The 18,498-nt window shown below is 40.1% G+C and overlaps 2 protein-coding genes across 5 annotated transcripts in view; one reads left to right on the top strand and one right to left on the bottom strand.

The window, feature by feature from the left end:
- STK10 (serine/threonine kinase 10) overlaps positions 1-5,873 on the bottom strand; it is an 81,035-nt gene extending 75,162 nt beyond the window's left edge. For both annotated transcript variants that reach the window (XM_034405553.3, XM_034405561.3), the window contains exon 1: positions 4,904-5,873. In XM_034405553.3, coding sequence (XP_034261444.2) covers positions 4,904-5,059 — 156 coding nt within the window. In that variant the 5' untranslated portion in view covers positions 5,060-5,873. The remainder of the gene's footprint in view (positions 1-4,903) is intronic.
- Positions 5,586-17,689, top strand: EFCAB9 (EF-hand calcium binding domain 9). 3 transcript variants are annotated; one of them, XM_087887410.1, is made up of 5 exons: positions 5,586-5,732; positions 9,112-9,256; positions 12,793-12,941; positions 15,755-15,931; positions 17,301-17,689. In XM_087887410.1, exons 3-5 carry the CDS (start codon positions 12,849-12,851, stop codon positions 17,457-17,459), a joined length of 429 nt encoding a protein of 142 aa, XP_087743536.1. In that variant the 5' UTR covers positions 5,586-5,732; positions 9,112-9,256; positions 12,793-12,848; the 3' UTR covers positions 17,460-17,689. The 3 variants fall into 3 exon arrangements, with proteins under 3 accessions (XP_087743536.1, XP_034261476.1, XP_034261482.1); XM_034405585.3 differs by lacking the exons at positions 5,586-5,732; positions 9,112-9,256 and adding an exon at positions 9,773-9,938; XM_034405591.3 differs by lacking the exons at positions 5,586-5,732; positions 9,112-9,256 and adding an exon at positions 11,468-11,531.
- The last annotated feature ends 809 nt before the right edge of the window (positions 17,690-18,498 follow it).

Genomic DNA, 18,498 nt, shown 5'->3' with positions numbered 1-18,498 from the left:
TCTTGGTGTCTTCTTCCTAGTCACTCTCCTCAAACTCAGTTGTCTCCAACTGATATTAATAGCGGGAACCAAATATTGGTAGGAAAACAAAGACATGTTTCCTGCTTATCAGATAGGTAGAAAGGAAATGGGAACAGGTCTCCCAGGGATTTTGTACAATACCAAGAATTGACCACTTTTCGTCAAGAAATAAAACTCCATTTGTTTGGAGGTGTTTTTTAAAAAAGGATTATATTAGCATGCATCTTGATAAGATCTGTTCCCTTGAAAGAAGAAACTTTCATTAAATGGCATTCTACAACGAACATTCTTTACTATCAAATTCTGCTCATTTCCTATTTAATAACAAGCACTTATTGTGTACTTGTCTTGGCAGAATCTATTTGTGAAATAAGAGATGTGTTTCTTTGGATAAATCTCCCCTTAATAGCTAGATATGAGAAGGAGATGAAGCTGGAAGCTCTCTTTGCAAGATAGATGAGTTATAATTTCTAGGGCCATTATATCATTCTTTATTTTTCTAGAAAGGATAATATTGTTTTCAGAAAGTCAATGTGCATAGTCCAACTTCTTCATTTTAAATCTACTGCACTGAGGCCCTATCAACTAGGCCAGTGTTTCTCACTGCCCACCCGCCATGGAATTCTAGCTTCAGCATATCTAGGGGGTAATAGGGTGAGAGAGGCTGAACTAGATGGTAGTGGACCAACAATTATTTTCAATGCATGCTTGGCAAACACCCCCCCCCCCCACCAAAAAAAAAAAAACAGGGCAGGGTGATGATTGCATAAGAGACAAGCAAATTTCCATTATTTCAGCCATCAAGTTCTGAAGCCTCCCAGTGCAATGGAAAAGGATGCATGATTTCCCCTCCCTATTTGTTAACAGAATGATTTTCTCAAATAACTATTATTTAAAATTTATTATAGCTACTCACTCCAGACATCTTACAGATACAAAAAAGTAAAAAGGTTAAATACACACCACACCACACAGGCAGCCTGGACTTAACCAGTGCAATAACAAGCCAGTCCAAGTTCCACACAAATACATCCATCTCAGACTTGAAACCAAAACCAGATCTTAAGAGCTTTTTTGGAACCCAAGGAAAGATGACACTGTCCATCCCTGTGGTGGGATCTTGTCCAGAGGATAATAGTTGTGTGACAGAGAAGACATGCTCCCTTGGTCCTGTAAGATGACAATATTTAATAGAGGGGATCTGGAGCACACACATTCTGCTGTAACATACTTGAGCGATAAAAAAGTTGGAGATAGGCAGTCTCTCAGATAAGCAAGCACTATACCATGAAGGTAATGACGGACAGCTTATACTGAACCCAACTGATCATCAATGCACTTCACATAGCAGCAATCACACATACCAAGAAGTACTAGTTACTGCTTTTGCTGTTACATTTTGTACCTGTTGTAGCTTCTAGATGCTCTTCAAAGGCATTTCCATGTTGAGCACATTGCAACCATCAAAAGTAATCAGGGCCTTAATAACTGCTCAAGGAAGTTGTGCCTGCTCAAGGAAGTTGTGCCTGCTCAAGGAAGGGGCACAACTGCTACACAAAATCAATCTTTGCAAAGAGCCTCCCAACCATAGCTGCAATAGCTGCAAGTCAAGAAGGACACACAAGCTATGCACCTGTATGGAATGGGAAGTATAACCCTATCCAAGACCAATAATGGAAATGTCTCTGACCCCCGGGGAGGGGGGGCAAATAGGCATTCAGTCTTGTTAGGACTGAGTTGAAGTATGTTCTGCCCCTTGCACCTGAACAGCCTCCAGACATTGGGTCAGCACATCAATAGCTTCAACTATACAGCCCAGTATTGAAATATACAGTTGAATATCATCAGCATACTAATGATTCTGAACAAGTGATGATCTGGTTTCATGTAGATATTAAAAACAGGAGAAGGAAAAGGGTGTTGAGCCCTGAGGCACCTTGCAAATGAATGGCTATGGATATGACTTCTCTCTCCTCCAAGGTCAACTATTGATCAGGCTTCTGCTTCAAAGCTCTTCTGTCACCCAGTGCAATGGACAAGTTCTGAAGTGGTCCGGAACTTATTGTATCCTTCCTAGAATAAATTAGGTTCTCCATGTTGCTCCTATTCTATCTATCTATTCTATCACCAAAGACAAAGATGCCATTCGTATCAGTTAATTCAAGAAATAAATGAAACTTCTGAAATGAAATAAATGAAACAATGAAATGAAAATCTGACTATTAACATCATAAGGCACCTAGTATAGCCTACAACCCTTGACATGCTATATACTTATCCTTGAACTCTCCAAAAAGTGATATTGACTGGACTTTAAAAAGCTGCAAGTAACAACTCTCCAAACTTCAGTGTATTTCCATTGAAAGAGAATATAAGAAGTTATAGAAGGCCTCAAAAACCATTAAGACTCCTTAGATTCCTCATTTGTCTACTATTGTGTTATCTCTTTTATAGTTAGATGTTATAAAAGATATATACAATTTGTATAATAAAGCTGCTTGCTCTGCTTTTCATAACCAGAACAAGCAGCTTTATCATACAATTGTTTATACAAATGGAACTATCCTTTTCAACAAACCCATCTATTGATAATTACGCCAGTTATGACTACTACAGTTTACAATACTTCCAAATAGCTGTACCATCATTTCAGGCACCGGAAGTCTTTCTTTTCTTTGTCTCCGCTATTCAAACAAGCTCAATGCTTTTCTTTAGCAGCAGTTTATCACTTATCAAACTCCTGAGCTGCATCCTTGATGGAGGATGGAAGCTAATGAGCCTTCTCAACTCATTCTTTTGCGCTTCTAGTGGCCATGTGAATTCTTATAATGTAGTTAGAACATATATCAATCATGAGTTCAGACAGCAACCATCTCAAATATTCTGAGCAGACATATTGGAAAAGAATACTTAGTAGCCCTGCAGGGATTATTGCATTCAGCTGTTTTCAAGTCTCTTTCTTTACCTACTGTTTAAGAAATGGATGTCAGTATACTATCTATGCAGAAATCATGCCCAATTCTCAGTTATTTTCCAAAAATACCTAGAAGAAACTGAGTGTTTCCAAACCGCATTAACCATTTCCACAGTGCAGCCACTTATTTTGTGTTGGGCACAATAAGTTCAGAAATCCAAACTATTTCTTTTCATTACTAAACTGTTAAGGAGCTTCCTTGAGCCTTACTTCTATATCCCTTAGTTTGCTGCTCCAATAATCCGCCAGGCAGCATGACCAAATGGAGATTATAGCCCAAGAGAAGTGATGCCTATCTGCATCTGTGTATTGATTCACCTGTTTATCAATTTATTAGGGCATTCCCTATCCTTAGGAATTCCCAGTAGTATGGCTAATTCTGATACAGTAGATGCATTCCCCAGACAACGAGAGGACCATTCAACATAGGAGCTGGTCTTGCAAGCATCTTCCCTTGGACAATAAGTCTTGCCATTTTCTTGGCAGTTTCTATCCATAATTATTAATTGGATTTTCCCAGCTGTATTGGAATATCCCAAAACATTTATATAATAAAAATGGAAGATAATGTTAGATCCAATAAATGAAGACAATTAGAACAGAGAGAGAAGAAAAATGCCTGTTAACTTTTCTCTCTTCCACAGACCATCTTTTAAAACAGAAGTTTCTATTTCATACTTTTGGGACGGGCCATGTGTGATTCTCCAGACATTTGTTGAGCTGTAACTTTGACCATCCCTTACAATTCATTTATAGTGGCTAGAATGATGCAATGAAAAGGGAACAAACATTTTGAGGCCTAGGTTGCAAAAAGAATCTAATAGAAAAGGGGAGACAGTTAACTATGAATATAGAAAACAAAACATTGAACTGAAAGGCTCTTCCAGATCTGGACAGCCTCCTTAATTTGAGATTACACCACATCTTTAACATTTAGAAGACATAATTACACATATTGTTGAATAAACAAAGTACAGCCATCCAGAAAGAGAATGCAAAATCTCCAATCCCATCTTCAGTTATTATATCAAATCAATCTTATTACACGTGTGGTAAAAGAACAAATTTATACATTCTCCCACAGTCTAATATCACTTCTACAAAGAATAAAAAATCGTCTGTAACTCTTAGGGAAATTTATTTTAGAATTACAGATTTGGCTGATATATTACACTAACCCATAATGTGGTTTACTTCGTTTACACACACTGCATTGTACTCAGCCACTGTAATTTATAGACCATGGTTAATTGCTTAGTGGCTTGTTATGGCTTGGAGCCACTTCTTCTGCCCTGAGTAGCTTGACAAGTGGTAGCCATAAGTTGAATAACTAAATTAAAAAAAACAAAAACAATTACAATATGATATGGAATGGGGCATTTCCTAAACTATCATGGGAACCCCTAAATTTAATTCATTTAAAACATTTATATAGCTTTATTTATTTTATTTTATTTTATTAGTCATATTTCTATGCTGCCCACTCTCCGAGGACTCTGGGCGGCTTACACCACAGACAGTATACTAAATAGCATATTGCCCCCAACAATCTGGGTCCTCATGTTATGGAATATTACATAAAAGATAACATTTATGTATGATAAATGAAAGCTGTGAATTTCTAACACATCCAGTGAAAGGCAACACACACCTCTCCATGATCGAACTGCTGGGACTGGTCAGAAGTTCTGTTGGTTTGGCATCTTAAATCCATCATGCTTATCTTGCACTCCAGAACAAGACAATCTTCTTTTATGTTTGATACACTACCTGAATAAGCTGTATCTTACAACTGAGCACACCCACCTCTCTCACCTTCTCCACTTTTAAGGATTCGTCCCCTTCCTTCGGATCCCCGGCTTGTCCGACACCCCCTCCCCAATATCCCGTCTCCATCTTCCTGCTCACCTTGTACACCTTGCCGAAGGCGCCGTCGCCCAGCTCCCCGACGATCTCCCACACGTCGTTGGGATCCAAATCCCGGCGCACGTGCTCGTATTCTTTGGATCGCCGCTTCTCAAAGTTAGAGAGGCGCAAGATGCGCCGGAAATTAGCGAAGGCCATGGCAGCGTCCGGAGTTGAGCGTCGAGATTCTCACCATCGACGTGTCAAAGAGAAACAAACGGGGAAACAAAAACCAAAACAAACCGACTCCGACTCTGCAAGGAAAAAAAAAACCAAAAACCGGCCAGGCTGGAAGGGGCTAATCTTTATCGAAGCCTAAACTTCCGAGGAAGCAGCCGAGCCAGTTCGGCCCGGTCGGTCGGTGCTTTTTATACGGGACTTCGGCTGAAGAGAAAGCCCAAAGGATGCTTCTCCGCCGGTTCCTCCTCCGCCAAACGTGGGACGCCCCCACCACCACTCGCCGGGCTATCTCAGGGCAGAGGAAATGGCTCCAACTGCAACCGGTCAGCGGGGCGAAATGAGCGTTCCGGCGCGGCGGAGGGGCAAAGGACCGACCCAACCCAGCCGAGCCCTTAAAACTTTTAAGAGCGACGCTTCACCTGCTAAATCGGACGGGAGCCAACACCTCCGGCCTCTCTGGCCGGCCCCGCCCCTCTCCGCCGGGACACCTTCCAGTTCCTGCGGCTCCGCCCCAGCACGCGTTCCGCTGAGCTGCTCCCCCGCGCGGGTCGCGTCAGAGCGGGCTGAGCCCGCCCCGGGTTCTCCTGCGCGGCCCGCCTTTCCGCGACCCCCTTCCACAACCATGGCCCGTTCCTCCTCCTCAAGAAATGGGGTGTGTGTGTGGGGGGGGGGGGTTGGAGACTTTGCGATTTCTTCAGCCCCCAACCTGGTTAAATTTGGCGGGACCAAACCCTAGTCAGATCAACGGGATAACGCCCAATACCCGGGTAGCCTCTTCCGCGTCAGAGAGGCTTTCCTTCCCCATAGAGCTGCTGAAGAATCCTGGGGAAGGATTTTAAGGTCCTAATATTAAAGAGCCGGTGCTTTGCCCTTGGGAGTGACGAGGGGGTGGGGGAATTAATCATGCCCTTGAATGTGATTTTCTGAAAATTGTCAGGCTGAGTTGGGATAGAGATGGGGTGAGTAAGACACGATTTCCTGAATTGCTCAGAGAAAATAATGGTTGTCTAGGACAGCCCAAGCGCTTTAAATAACAGTAGGTTGGAAATGCCTGTCAGTAAGACTGTTGCAAAAAGAGTAGTAGGTGCTCTCCAGTGCCTTAAAACTACATTAGCAAGTTATACAAACCCGGTTTGTGGTCCAGTTTTGCGTGGCCAATGAAGGAAATAGGATCAAGCAAACCATAATAAGGTTTTGGTTTTGAACTGGTTACTTCGTTATGTAATTACTTAATAATTTTGTGCACACAAAATTATGTACACATTAGATGTACACATACATCTATGTATGTGTACGCTATAGTTAATACAAGGGCAAAATAGATAATTCAGATTTAGCAAGAATTAAATACCAAAACGCGGTGGCTCAGTGGGTAACACTGAGCTTGTCGATTGAAAGGTCGGCAGTTCGGTGGTTCGAATCCCTAGTGCCGCGTAATGGGGTGAGCTCCTGTTACTTGTCCCAGCTTCTGCCAACCTAGCAGTTTGAAAGCACGTAAAAAATGCAAGTAGAAAAACAGGGACGACCTTTGGTGGGAAGGTAACAGCGTTCTGTGCGTCTTTGGCATTTAGTCATGCCGGCCACATGATCACAGAGACTTCTTCGGATAGCGCTGGCTCTTCGGCTTAGAAACAGATGAGCACCACCCCCTAGAGTCGGGAATGACTAGAATGATATGTGAATGGGAATGATATGTGCGAGGGGAACCTTTACTTAAATATCAAAAAGAAAAAGGGGAAAGAACAATTGAGGGTGTGTTTTTTTAATATCTGCTGATTTACACTATTGTGGGCGTTTAAATTCTCTTACAAGTCTCACTGTAAGTAATATGCTTGCATTCCCTGCTGTGTGATGTTATATATAATTTTAATTTAATTTAATTTATCGCATTTCTATGCCGCCCAACTCCCAAGGGACTCTGGGAATGGGAACCATTCTTAAATTTGGTTAAATTTCTATTATGTATATATACTGTTGCTTTTGTCTTTGCTGCATATGTTCCAAGTTTTAAGTTCCCAGCTAGATGCTGTCAGGAGCATCTTGATAGCATTATTGAAGTTAGAGAAAACAATTTAGTTTGGCACAATGAAGGTTAGATGACACAGGAGGTTGCTCTGAATGGCTGGTATGGAAATGCTCATAAGTGGGCCACTAGAAAAGAAATGTCCAGTGTCATCCAAGTCCACACAATCCCAGTGCAGCAGAAGGATTAAATACTCAAGGATCCTGTGTAGCCAGTTTTTGATTGCTGCTGAGCCTCTCTTCCAAAAAAACCTTCCCTGACCCTACTATTGTATCTTTTGTTTCTTTCATACCCAGTTTATAGTCACATTAAGACTAGGCTGACTCATTTGGGCAAGCTCAGCCAGAGTGGTTTAGCTATTGTGTGAATCCAGGATTCTGTGTTAATTTACTGTATCTAATTTATGGTAAAGTATTTGTTGTGAGAACATAATCTAAGTCTTTGTTATTCCAATATGTCAGTTTACAGTCCCCATTATGACATCAGGAATAATGCAGACTTGTGGTATTGTTGCTTCCATTGATTCAGCAGCTTTGAAAATAAGATTTATAAACTTATTTGCAGAATATAGGACAGACAATGCTACATTTATACTATAGGACAGAATGTGTGAGTAGAGAGCGGCATGTAGTCAACCAGTATAAGATAGATAAGATAACTTTATTGTCATTTTTTTACTGCGAGCACACCAGCCCATCTTATAAATGAGATTCTGTTGCCTGCTCTCAAGAGAAAGTATATATATATATATACCCAAACATATATATAACATGCATATACTACACCATATACATACATAAATATATACCTGCACCATACATATATATCAGAGGTGGGTTTTAGCAGGTTCTGACCAGTTCTGGAGAACCGGTAGCAGAAATTTTGAGTAGTTCAAAGAACCAATAGTAAAAATTCTGACTGGCCCTGCCCCCATCTATTCTCTGCCTCACAAGTCCCAGCTGATCAGGAAGAAATGGGGATTTTGCAGTAACCTTCCCCTGGATTGGGGAGGGAATGGAGATTTTACAGTATCCTTCCCCTGCCACGCCCACCAAGCCACGCCACACCCACCAAGCCACACCCATAGAATCAGTAGTAACAATTTTTGAAACCCACCACTGATATATATAGACATATTTTTGAAGTGATGGGACATTTATCTTGTCTTTTCTAAAAAAAAGATGAAGGAGGCCCTTGCAAGGCACTCATTTCATGAGTCAGGCACTCATTTCATCCCTTAAAAATACCCCTTCACTTTTGTTAAATAGACTCTGACATGCTGCAGAAAGCCAAGCCTTCAAATTAACTGCTGTGTTATATTCCTTCTTTAAGTGGGCAAAGTTATGTCCCGATGTTTGGGCCTCAATTCTTATAAATCTATCCAGCATGGCTAATAATCACATAAGGGATGTCAGCAAAGTTATCTACACAGTAGATATATTCTCAAAATATGAGTCCTATATTTGGAGCAGACCATGTCTTCAACATGTCATCAGAGTGCCAAAGCTCACAAGATGTTCATGTTCTTTCTTGAATATTTACAGCTTGTGAGCTTTGGCCCTCTGATTCTACTGTATGAGATGCCTGTCTTGCTGGAAATCCCCAACCCTTCAATTCTGTTTTTTTGCCTGAATTTGGCAAAATCTTCAACAAGAAAAATCAAATTTGGCTATCTCACAAGATATTTAGTACTTTAAAAAATATTTTTAATTTCATTTTTAATCTTGCATCCAAATTTAACCATTGAAATGTTTTAGTTATTTTTTTAAATAAGAAATGTTGACAAATATAATCTAGTAGAGACATCTAGCGGAACTATGTGGAATTTCAGAGCTCACTTATGTAGCAGATATGGTAGATGAAAAACAGGAAAATAACAATCTTGTAATATCCTAATGATCTTTCTTATTGTACAGTAGTATAGTAGAAAAATAGCAACATTTAAGAAGTAATCTGCAATCAGAAGATTTATGATATAATTTTATTCGTAAATGTACTTACCTTTCAGCAATAAAAGTCTGAAAACTGGACTGAATATACATATGAATGATAGAAAAAGGTGAAGAGTGGCATGTCTGGAATTCTTGGAATTGAAGTCCACACATCTTAAAGTTGCCAAGTTTGAAAAATACTGGTTTAGCAGAATGCAAATGGTAAGCCCTTGTTAGTCTCTCAAGGTTCTCAAGATGTTCTCGGCTCCCAATTTCCCTGCCTTTTTTTTTTCTGGTCAGGAGGCTTACTTCCAAATAAATCCCATCCCATTTATCCTTAGAAGGCCAATAGGGTCTATATCATAATAATGAGACTTAGAAGCCATTTGTTTACATAAAGATGATAGTATTGACAATTTGCAGAGGGGTGTCTTTGGTCCTCTTGAAGAACTGTTTAAATGTTACATGGGGAAGGGAGTGTAGCAGGCATCAATAAATTGTCTGCAATACCAGTATACTGGTGACTACTGCTCTTGTAGGGAAACTAAAAGAATTAGATAGATGCTTAATCTAGCCGATAACTTCATATAGATAAACACAAGACAGAAATGTTTCTTATCCATCCTTGTTCTCTGGGTGCAAAACTTTTATGGAACAGCACAAGTCTTTTTTGTTCTAATTCCAGGATGGAATTCTGGGATTGTAGGGTAGGCATCACCATGGTCAATTCCAGAATTCCAAATATAAACGTAATTCTTCTATGGCAAGATGAGGCTGAAGCCAAAAAGCTTCTTTCATTTTCTGTGCTTAGATAAAATATATTGCTTATTATCTGTCAGAAATGCCAGAGCTCTGACAGCTTACTTTCATCTACTTGATGTTCATAAGAAGAACTCTTTGAATAGTAAGTAGGATATGGAAGCTAAAGAAAAGTCTATAGAAATGAAATATAGGATTATCATTATTGTATTATTTCCTTTTGAAGTTCTTTAATATTGGGGGTTTTTTTCAACTTCATTGAAATGAGAAAACTGAATACACGTCATTGAATATCTTCAGACTTGGAAATCAAATGATACTGCTATGTTGAACAGTTTAACATACCTGTAGGTTAACTATCAAAGATGCGCCCAAGTAGATTGCATTACATGCCTCTCTTGTTAGTATATTCCACTAACTTTTTCTTATTTGTCCCAGTAGCTGTATTTCCTTGACACACTCAACTGTGGCTAAATCAGCCATGATTTACTCAGCTCAATTTCACGGGGGATTACTGTGACATATTAAGGTGTAAACTAACTACACAAGCTGAATTTGCACAACTTACTAGGTTAAATAAACTCGGCTACGCCGAGGTTCATATATCATGCAAACATAGCCCCTATCTGGAATTAGGAGTTCAAAGTTGATCTAATTGTGACAATTCTGTGGCAAAAATCAGTAGACTGATAAGGAATTGGAGAGGTTATATTCTTAGCAGTCATCTGGTTATTGAAGCCACCTGGGGATTTATCTGATAAAGTGATAGGAGGGGAGACTCTTACCGCCTCCGCTAGGGTTCGCAATCTGGGTGTCTTCCTGGATTCTCAGCTGTCCATGGATGACCATCTGACAGCCGTAACCAGGAGGACCTTCGCACAAATATGTCTTGTGCACCAGTTGCACCCTTTCCTAGACCGAGATCCCCTAGCCATGGTCACCCACGCCCTTGTTACTTCTCAGTTGGATTACTGCAACGCCCTGTACATGGGGCTGCCCTTGGGATGCATCCGGAGGCTCCAGCTGGTCCAGAATGCAGCCGCGCGGGTAGTTACGGGAGTTCCTCGTTACTCCCGTGCAACACCTCTCCTGCGCAAGCTGCACTGGCTGCTGGTTGTTCTCCGGGTCCGTTTCAAGGTGCTGATGCTTACCTATAAAGCCCTACATGGCTTAGGCCCGGGGTACTTGCAGGACCATCTTCTGCCTTCCTCCCACCGTCCCGTGCGCTCCCACAGAGCAGGCTTCCTCAGGGTGCTGTCAGCCAAACAATTTCGACTGGCGGCCCCCAGGGGGAGAGCATTCTCTGTAGGAGCGCCGACTCTCTGGAATGATTTGCCCACCGAGCTCAGGATAGTCCCGGACCCCCTCTCCTTTCGCCGCGAACTGAAGACGTGGCTCTTCCGTCAAATAACTTGATCTGCTAGGGGTTGCACAAACTGTAATAATATTAAATATGGTTTTTAAGGGTTTTTTAACTTATTTTGTTATTTTGTGATTTGTATTATTGATTGTTGTTGTAAGCTGCCCTGAGTCCTTCGGGAGAATGGCGGCATATAAATCGCAAAAATAAATAAATAAATAAATATCTGTACCTTCAGGTTCACGTGAATCGGAGTGCAAATGGGTATGGAACCTTTTTGGGACTGCTGAAAGGATTGTGTTGTAGACAGGAGATAAGTGGTGTCCAGAATGTCGACCTTGCTGTCTTCAAGGAAAGATGACCACTGGTTTGAAAGGGGTAAAAGAGGCCATCTATGTTAAAATTGAACAGCCCTTTTTCAACAGAGGGAGAGGGATATGACACCACCTACGGTATCTCCTGCATTCTGATTCAGGTGAACCTGAGGGTAAGATTAACCCCCAAATGGTTTCCACAAGTCTCAGAGAGCTAATAACTGACCTTCAGAGTGCTAATGACCAGATGATTGCTAAGAATCCCTCCATTCCCCACAATTCAGCCAGAACTGAAGAAGCTTCTTGGATGAGAAGTGAAACGTCTTCAAGGAAAAAACAAAGTCCAGTTGCCTTTTGAAAAGCATCTTTGAGAGGTTCTTTGAAGCACTTCCTTGAAGTTGCTTCACAAAGCAAACTTCATAGTGTAGCTTTTCCAAACATGGTGCCCTCTGGATGCTTTGGAACTAATCCCCCAGAATTCCAGACTGTATAGCAAATGAGTTGGGAATTATAGGAGTTTCAATCCCATCTGATCTAGAATAGGGATCTCCAACCTTGGCAACTTTAAGACTTGTGGACTTCAACTTCCAGAATTCCTCAGTCAGCTTCACTCTGGAGTTGAAGTCCACAAGTCTTTAAAGTTGCCAAGGCTGGAGACCCCTGATCTAGAAGGTGCCAGATTGGGAGTACTGCATTAGGCTGTCTCAAGTAGAGCAAAGGATAGACTGCTTCCAAATTTAGGAAAACTGGTTTTCATACTTGTTTCCAGGAATGAATGCCTCTTCATTTGATTTAAGGCACCATAATTTTTTGATTCTGTGACACCACCATGCAACTTATTTTAGGTTGCAGTTAGAGCCAGGAATGTACATATATTCAGTTATGTATTTTAAATAAACTTTTTCAGTAATGTGGAAAATGTCTTTGAGAGATTGTTTTGAGATATTGATATCTACTCTCATTTGGTGTGCTGTTACTCAGTGGCTAGATTCAAATATTTAACTAAGCTAAAATATGTTGTTAGATTTTAATTATTCTGTTGTACGAAATGTATTATCACTTATTCAGTAAACCATTATGTGTAAATCTAATCAATATAGCTGCTGTATTACAAGTTGGAATATATTAAGAGTTACCAGATTTGGGTAGCAAAAATTAAGATGGCTACTATAAGATATAAACAATTTTTTTTTCTGTACCACCATCTGGATTTTTGCAGCCGATATCTGGATATTTTAAAATGTACAATACATTTTTATTAATAGTCTTATTAACTACAGTAGATCCTTTGCACACACAATGCTTAACACCACATTGTTTTTCAGATCTGCAGTTTTACTACTTCCTTCGTCATGTAACTAATCTGTCCAAACCTCAGATTATGCTGGTCTTTGATTTACTGGATTGGGATGGCAAAGGGGAGATCGGCTTTGATGAATTCTACATGTTGGTGTGCATCATAATGGCACATGAGGTAAGTTAATTAGATTGCTGAAGGTGACTGAAGAAACATTTGGTTTTGCAATGAAGTCCACGTTCATCATGTAATCTATTTTTTACTTATATAGCAGGATTTTTAGAGATGTTTTGGGTTGCTAAGTGAAGAAAAATCTGTTTTGCAAGCATTTTCCATTCTGCAGATGGATGGACAATTCTTAGTCCAATTGTTCACACAAGCTGATTTCTCATTTCTGATTTTCCAGTGAAAAAGCATACATATCTTTACAGAGTGTTTACCTGTTCATCCTTGGCTGCAGCTTCTGTGGCAGGGGTCGGCAACCTTAAACACTCAAAGAGCCACAAAGGTCCTAACTAGAAGCCCCCATTCAATTCTGGAGTCAACCGGAAGTCTCGTTCCCCCATCATAGTCTCCTCCTAGCACTGTGTCCTTTTTCCTCTACCTGTCCTAATCAAAAGCCCTATCAATTGTGGAGCCGACCAGCAACAGGGAGCCGCAGCAGAGGGATGAAAGAGCCACATGCGGCTCCGGAGCCGCAGGTTACTGACCCCTGTTCTATGGGAATCAATTGACTAGAAGTCACATGTTTTCTTATATCATTTACATCAGAATCCTTTCCAGATTTTCCCAAGAATCTAATGGATTAAAAAAATAATAACCTATATCTTCTAATTCTGGCTTATTAGAATAGAGACTAGTCTGGGATGCCAGGTCAGGAATTGATATAAACAAACCATGATAATAGCTTCTACAATTTGGGCATCTGGCTCCTGCTGACAGAAGGCAACTGAGCCTGATGTGTCAGTATGTCATTTTATTCAAAGTCGTAATTTTCAAAAATTGCAATTTGCACAATGGGTAAACTATGCCTAATTGTATTTAGCTGAATTAGTAGCAGTTTTATTTTCAAATGCTATGGTGGAATAAGAAAGATTTTTGCTTCAGATGAAAAGATTATCAGTGATCCCTTACCACTAAGAAACAAACCTTACTTAATTGTAAATAGTTTAGATATGCTCTTAACCTGTGCAAATCATGGTTTGTGGCGATAGAAATAAATGTCAGTCTTGCATTCTTCTCCTGTGACTAGCATCTACTTATATCCTAGCTTTAAAAAGGACATATTATTCAGAAAATCAAGTCCATTATATCAGCGGCCCCCAACCTTTTGAGCACCAGGGACTGGTTCTGTAGAGAGGTTTTTCCATGGACTGGAGAAGACATGGTTTTGTGTGCTGCCTGCATCCTGAGGATGGAGCTTCACTTGTTTGCATGGACCAGTTTCTGCCATGCTGTGGACTGGTGCTGATCCACAGACTGGGGGTTGGGGACCCCTGCATTATATGACAGGTATATGGGGGGCTTGTACAATATGACTCAAAGAAACAGTCATGGGCAGCTGCACTGTACAGTAAGAATCTCCCTCTCTCTACTCTGTATAGCTTCTCATATACTTGTCAGCTGCTACAAGACTATTTTTTAAAATCTGGGTTTAATGGCCTTCTGAATCAGTACCATTTTCAAAAGTAGCCTGATTGACAGGAGTGTGATGGTGCTTCAGCGGGGTGGAGATAGTGAAAGGGAGGCTGAGGGAGGTTTTGGGAAGGCTGCAACAGGCCACACCCAAGTGTAGGAAGACTGGGATGCATGATGCAGTGGGTGCAAGCACAAAAAGGCTAGTAGAACTTGCCAGAGCAACTAGCAACCTTTCCTGCCAGCTTCTGCATTGACTTTACACCAGGGAAGCCAGCAAGGAAAGTCACAAATGGCTAGCTCATGTATGCAGAATGCTGCAACCATTAAGTGTGATCCAGTTCCCATGTGCTCAAATCACAGCCATGTGACTGTAGGGTTGCTGCAATAGCCAGAATTTCAAGGACTGGTCCTAGGTACCATTCATTCAGTGCCATCACAATTTTGAATGGTTCTGAATGAGTGGCTGGTAAACAAAGACTAACTGTGTACAGCGTTATTTAGATTTAAGAATGTCAGGAAAAGTAGAAATGCCTGACAGTTTTTTAAATATAAGAAGATATGTTTTTGCTTTGTTTTAGATATGTGTTGCATGAGCACAAACCAAAAATTTTTTGAAGTCCTCCTGCCTGAAAGATATCCTATGGTCTACAGCAGGGGTGTCAAACTCACAGCGTCATCACATGACATATTGTGACTTTCTTCCCTTTGCTAAAGCAGGTGTGGCCGTGGCCAGAGGTTTTTTTTTTATTTTTTTTAATTTGATTTATATGCCGCCCTTCTCCGGAGACTCAGGGCGGCTTACAATGCGTTAAGCAATAACCTTCATCCTTTTGTATATTTATACAAAGTCAGCTTATTGCCCCCACAATCTGGGTCCTCATTTCACCTACCTTAGAAAGGATGGAAGGCTGAGTCAACCTTGAGCCTGGCGAGATTTGAACCTGCAGTAATTGCAGGCAGCTGGTCTTAATAACAGGGTGCTTTAGACCACTGTACTACCAAGGCTCTGTGCATGGTGTCGTGCATCCGACCTCTGGGTCGTGACTTGACAGCCCTGGTCTACAGGCTAACTTCTGAACAAATTAGTAACTCCCAACATTTGGTTCTTTTGTACAATTATCCTTAATCATACATCTCATTAAATCTTATCATCATCAAGCCATCACAGGAAAACAATTGCTAGTTATCCTATCCATGAGGTTTACTCTTGTTCGCATTCAGATTGCCATTTTAGAAGCATTTCAAATTGTGTTTTTTTCCCCTGATATCTATCAGTATTGTTTAGTTTTAATGTTTGAAGAGACTAGAGCAGTAGTTCTTATTGCTGTTCTTGCCTTTCTGTCTTTGACTAGAACCATCTTGAAAAACAGTTCATGTATCGTCATTCTCATGCTGTTTTTGAGTTGCTCGACATTGATGGGGGCCATACAGTTGCTCCAGCAGAGTTCCAGGCCACGCGCTTCCTTTTCAATGTTAGAAAGACTGAGCTGAGTCAGATATTCAAGGACTTTGACATCTCAGGTGATGAGGTAATCAAAAATGATGAACACAGGAGACAGGTTCCTCCTTCCCAGCTGTGTCATCTCAGTATCTTTTGTATCCAGAAGCAACCCCACTTAATATTGTAACTGTGCTGCCCACCAAAAATTAATGTCCTCCTGGTATGTTAGTCTCTCTGCTACATTTAAAAATCATGGTAAAGCAGTGTGTGACTTAGCCAGGACTTGTTGAAAGAAACCCACAAAGTTAATTTTGTAGCAAGCATGATTTATTTTTGGGATAATTTTGGGCTTGTTGTGTCATGCTCAAAATCTTGCTATTTTTGCCTTGCATTTCTGTGAATAGTTCCACACTTTATTTATATACAAATACGGAATGTTCAAATTGGTGCAATGGAAGGGCTTAGACATTTTAAGAAGGCATGATATCCTTTCTAACCTGTCAGCCATATGTAACACGATTCAAGTTCATGTGAATGTTATGAAGGATTTCGGTAACCATGGGCTCTCTTCTTGTATCAACATGGCAGCATCCACTGACATTGAAACTTTCTGATCCTCAAATTGCCACCAGGTTTAATTAATTTAGAGCAGATGTTCCTGTGTAAGAATTAGTTACTTGCAAATTCTGTAAATTCACAAAAAAATTCTATTTGACTCTTTGTTAAGAAGATTACATGAAGCTTCAAGCTCGAAAAAGTTTATCAGCTTACTGTGTTTCAACTTTTGATAACATGGCCCGTTCCAGAATTCAACTCCAGCATGCACTGGAGAATATCACCCACTGAGTTTGGGTGATGCAGCTTCTAATAGCTGGTTAGAAGGCTACAGTCAATTTTTACTTCAAAACACTTACAAATGGAAACCTTATTCAAGCAGTTGTGAATATTGAAGTAAGGTTCACCTTCCAATCCAATTTACTTCCATATATAGAATGGTAAAGTGAGACTATTTTCCTTTGTAAATAGATGAATGCTTAGTATTATATTTAGGCAGTTCTATGGACTTCTGAGATTTAGTTTGAGGAGTACTAATAGAGAAGGGAGGAAGAGTGAAGCGGGATACTGGTTGAAGAGTGACAGAAATACCTTCTGGGGATTACAGTGGTACTTATTGTTAATTGGTTCCAGGAGGCATGATGAGTATCAAAAACAATGAGTACTAAACAAATTTTTCCCACAAGGAATAATGTAGTGAGTCACAAGGCAGCTGATACTGACGAGTTCTAATGTATGTTGAGTAACAAACAAACAATGAGTACCAGGACAAAATTTTCAGGTCAAAATGCATTGAGTACCAAATTTGATGAATTTCAAACCAGTTGAGTACCAAGGTATCGCTACATTATAAGCCTGCTGTCAATATTCCACTGAAATACTATTACGTTTTTCTCCATTAGCAATTGAACTACAAGGAGTTTAGAATGTTTACGATCTTCTGCATTGATAGACAACAGAGGAAAGCAAAAGATAAACTGAAAAGAGAGATGGCCAAAGCCGCAGCTGAAGTTGAAGCAGAAGAAGAGTATGCTGATTTTACCAGATTTAAACAGAAGTAGTTCTAACAGCATATAGAATTAATCTGTGACAGCTCTCCAAGGTTCAGCAATTTAAACCAAAAGGATAGTGATAAGAAAACCTTGCAACATGTTCAAAACAGCAACAAGATACTAGTGGGCAGTAATAATAAGATGGTGTGCTGTAATATTCAGTGTTCTTTAAAGAATAAATCACCTTTTAAAGTATAACCTATTTTTTAAAAAATAAAAGAAGGTTTAGAATCAAGAAACAACTGATCACTTATTGGGATGAATTGGGTGCTTGCTTATTAGAAAAATGGAAGAATTGCATGGAGCAATGTATATTTAAAAAGAGCAGTATAAGATGGGACACCTTGATCTAGAATGGATGGATGAGGTGTTTGAAAAGTCCAGAGCTCTAGGATAGCTTGAGAAATCAAAACAACCACTTCCCTGCCTATCTTTTTCTTTACTTAACATGGCTGACCTAGGAGAGGAAGCCTCACCCCAACTAGTCTGGAGCTGCTTTAGGCCAAAACTTAACTCCTTTTAATGCCTCCCCACCCCCCAACTGATTCATTGTCTGATCTTCCACATCCACAACTATACATTTGCAGGACTTTATACTTTCCTTTGACTTCATTTAGATAGACGGCATGTCTAAAAAGAGTAGATTGTGGCCTACTACAAATATCCATGGTACATAAATAGATTCTGGGCACCACACATAAGGAAAGTGCTCCAATAGATATTCCTATCCCTATATAGCAATAAACTAGTATGTCCAAGAGTCATGTGAAAACTACGATATAAACTTTTCGAACATGAGTAGTTTTCAAACAAAGGTTTCTTTTTTTTTTTAATTGCAAAAGGACTTTCCCATTTCTTTAGGATAGAGAATATTGAACCACATTTCATTTGGGGGAAAGAATGTCAGGGGTCAGCCTGACTTTCCATCATAGTATCAAAACTTTGTCCTGAATTTTTGCATTGAGATATCTAATATATTTCTAAAACATTAAGAAATTGTTTTCTACATTTTGATTTGCATGCATGCTGGCAGCTGCTGTGGTTTCTT

The sequence above is a fragment of the Pantherophis guttatus genome, chromosome 2, assembly GCF_059756535.1.
Source record: "Pantherophis guttatus breed Tessera chromosome 2, ASM5975653v1, whole genome shotgun sequence".
Lineage (NCBI taxonomy): Eukaryota > Metazoa > Chordata > Lepidosauria > Squamata > Colubridae > Pantherophis > Pantherophis guttatus.
The sequence above is the reverse complement of the archived record's forward strand: the minus strand, read 5'-3'. Positions and strand labels throughout refer to the sequence as shown.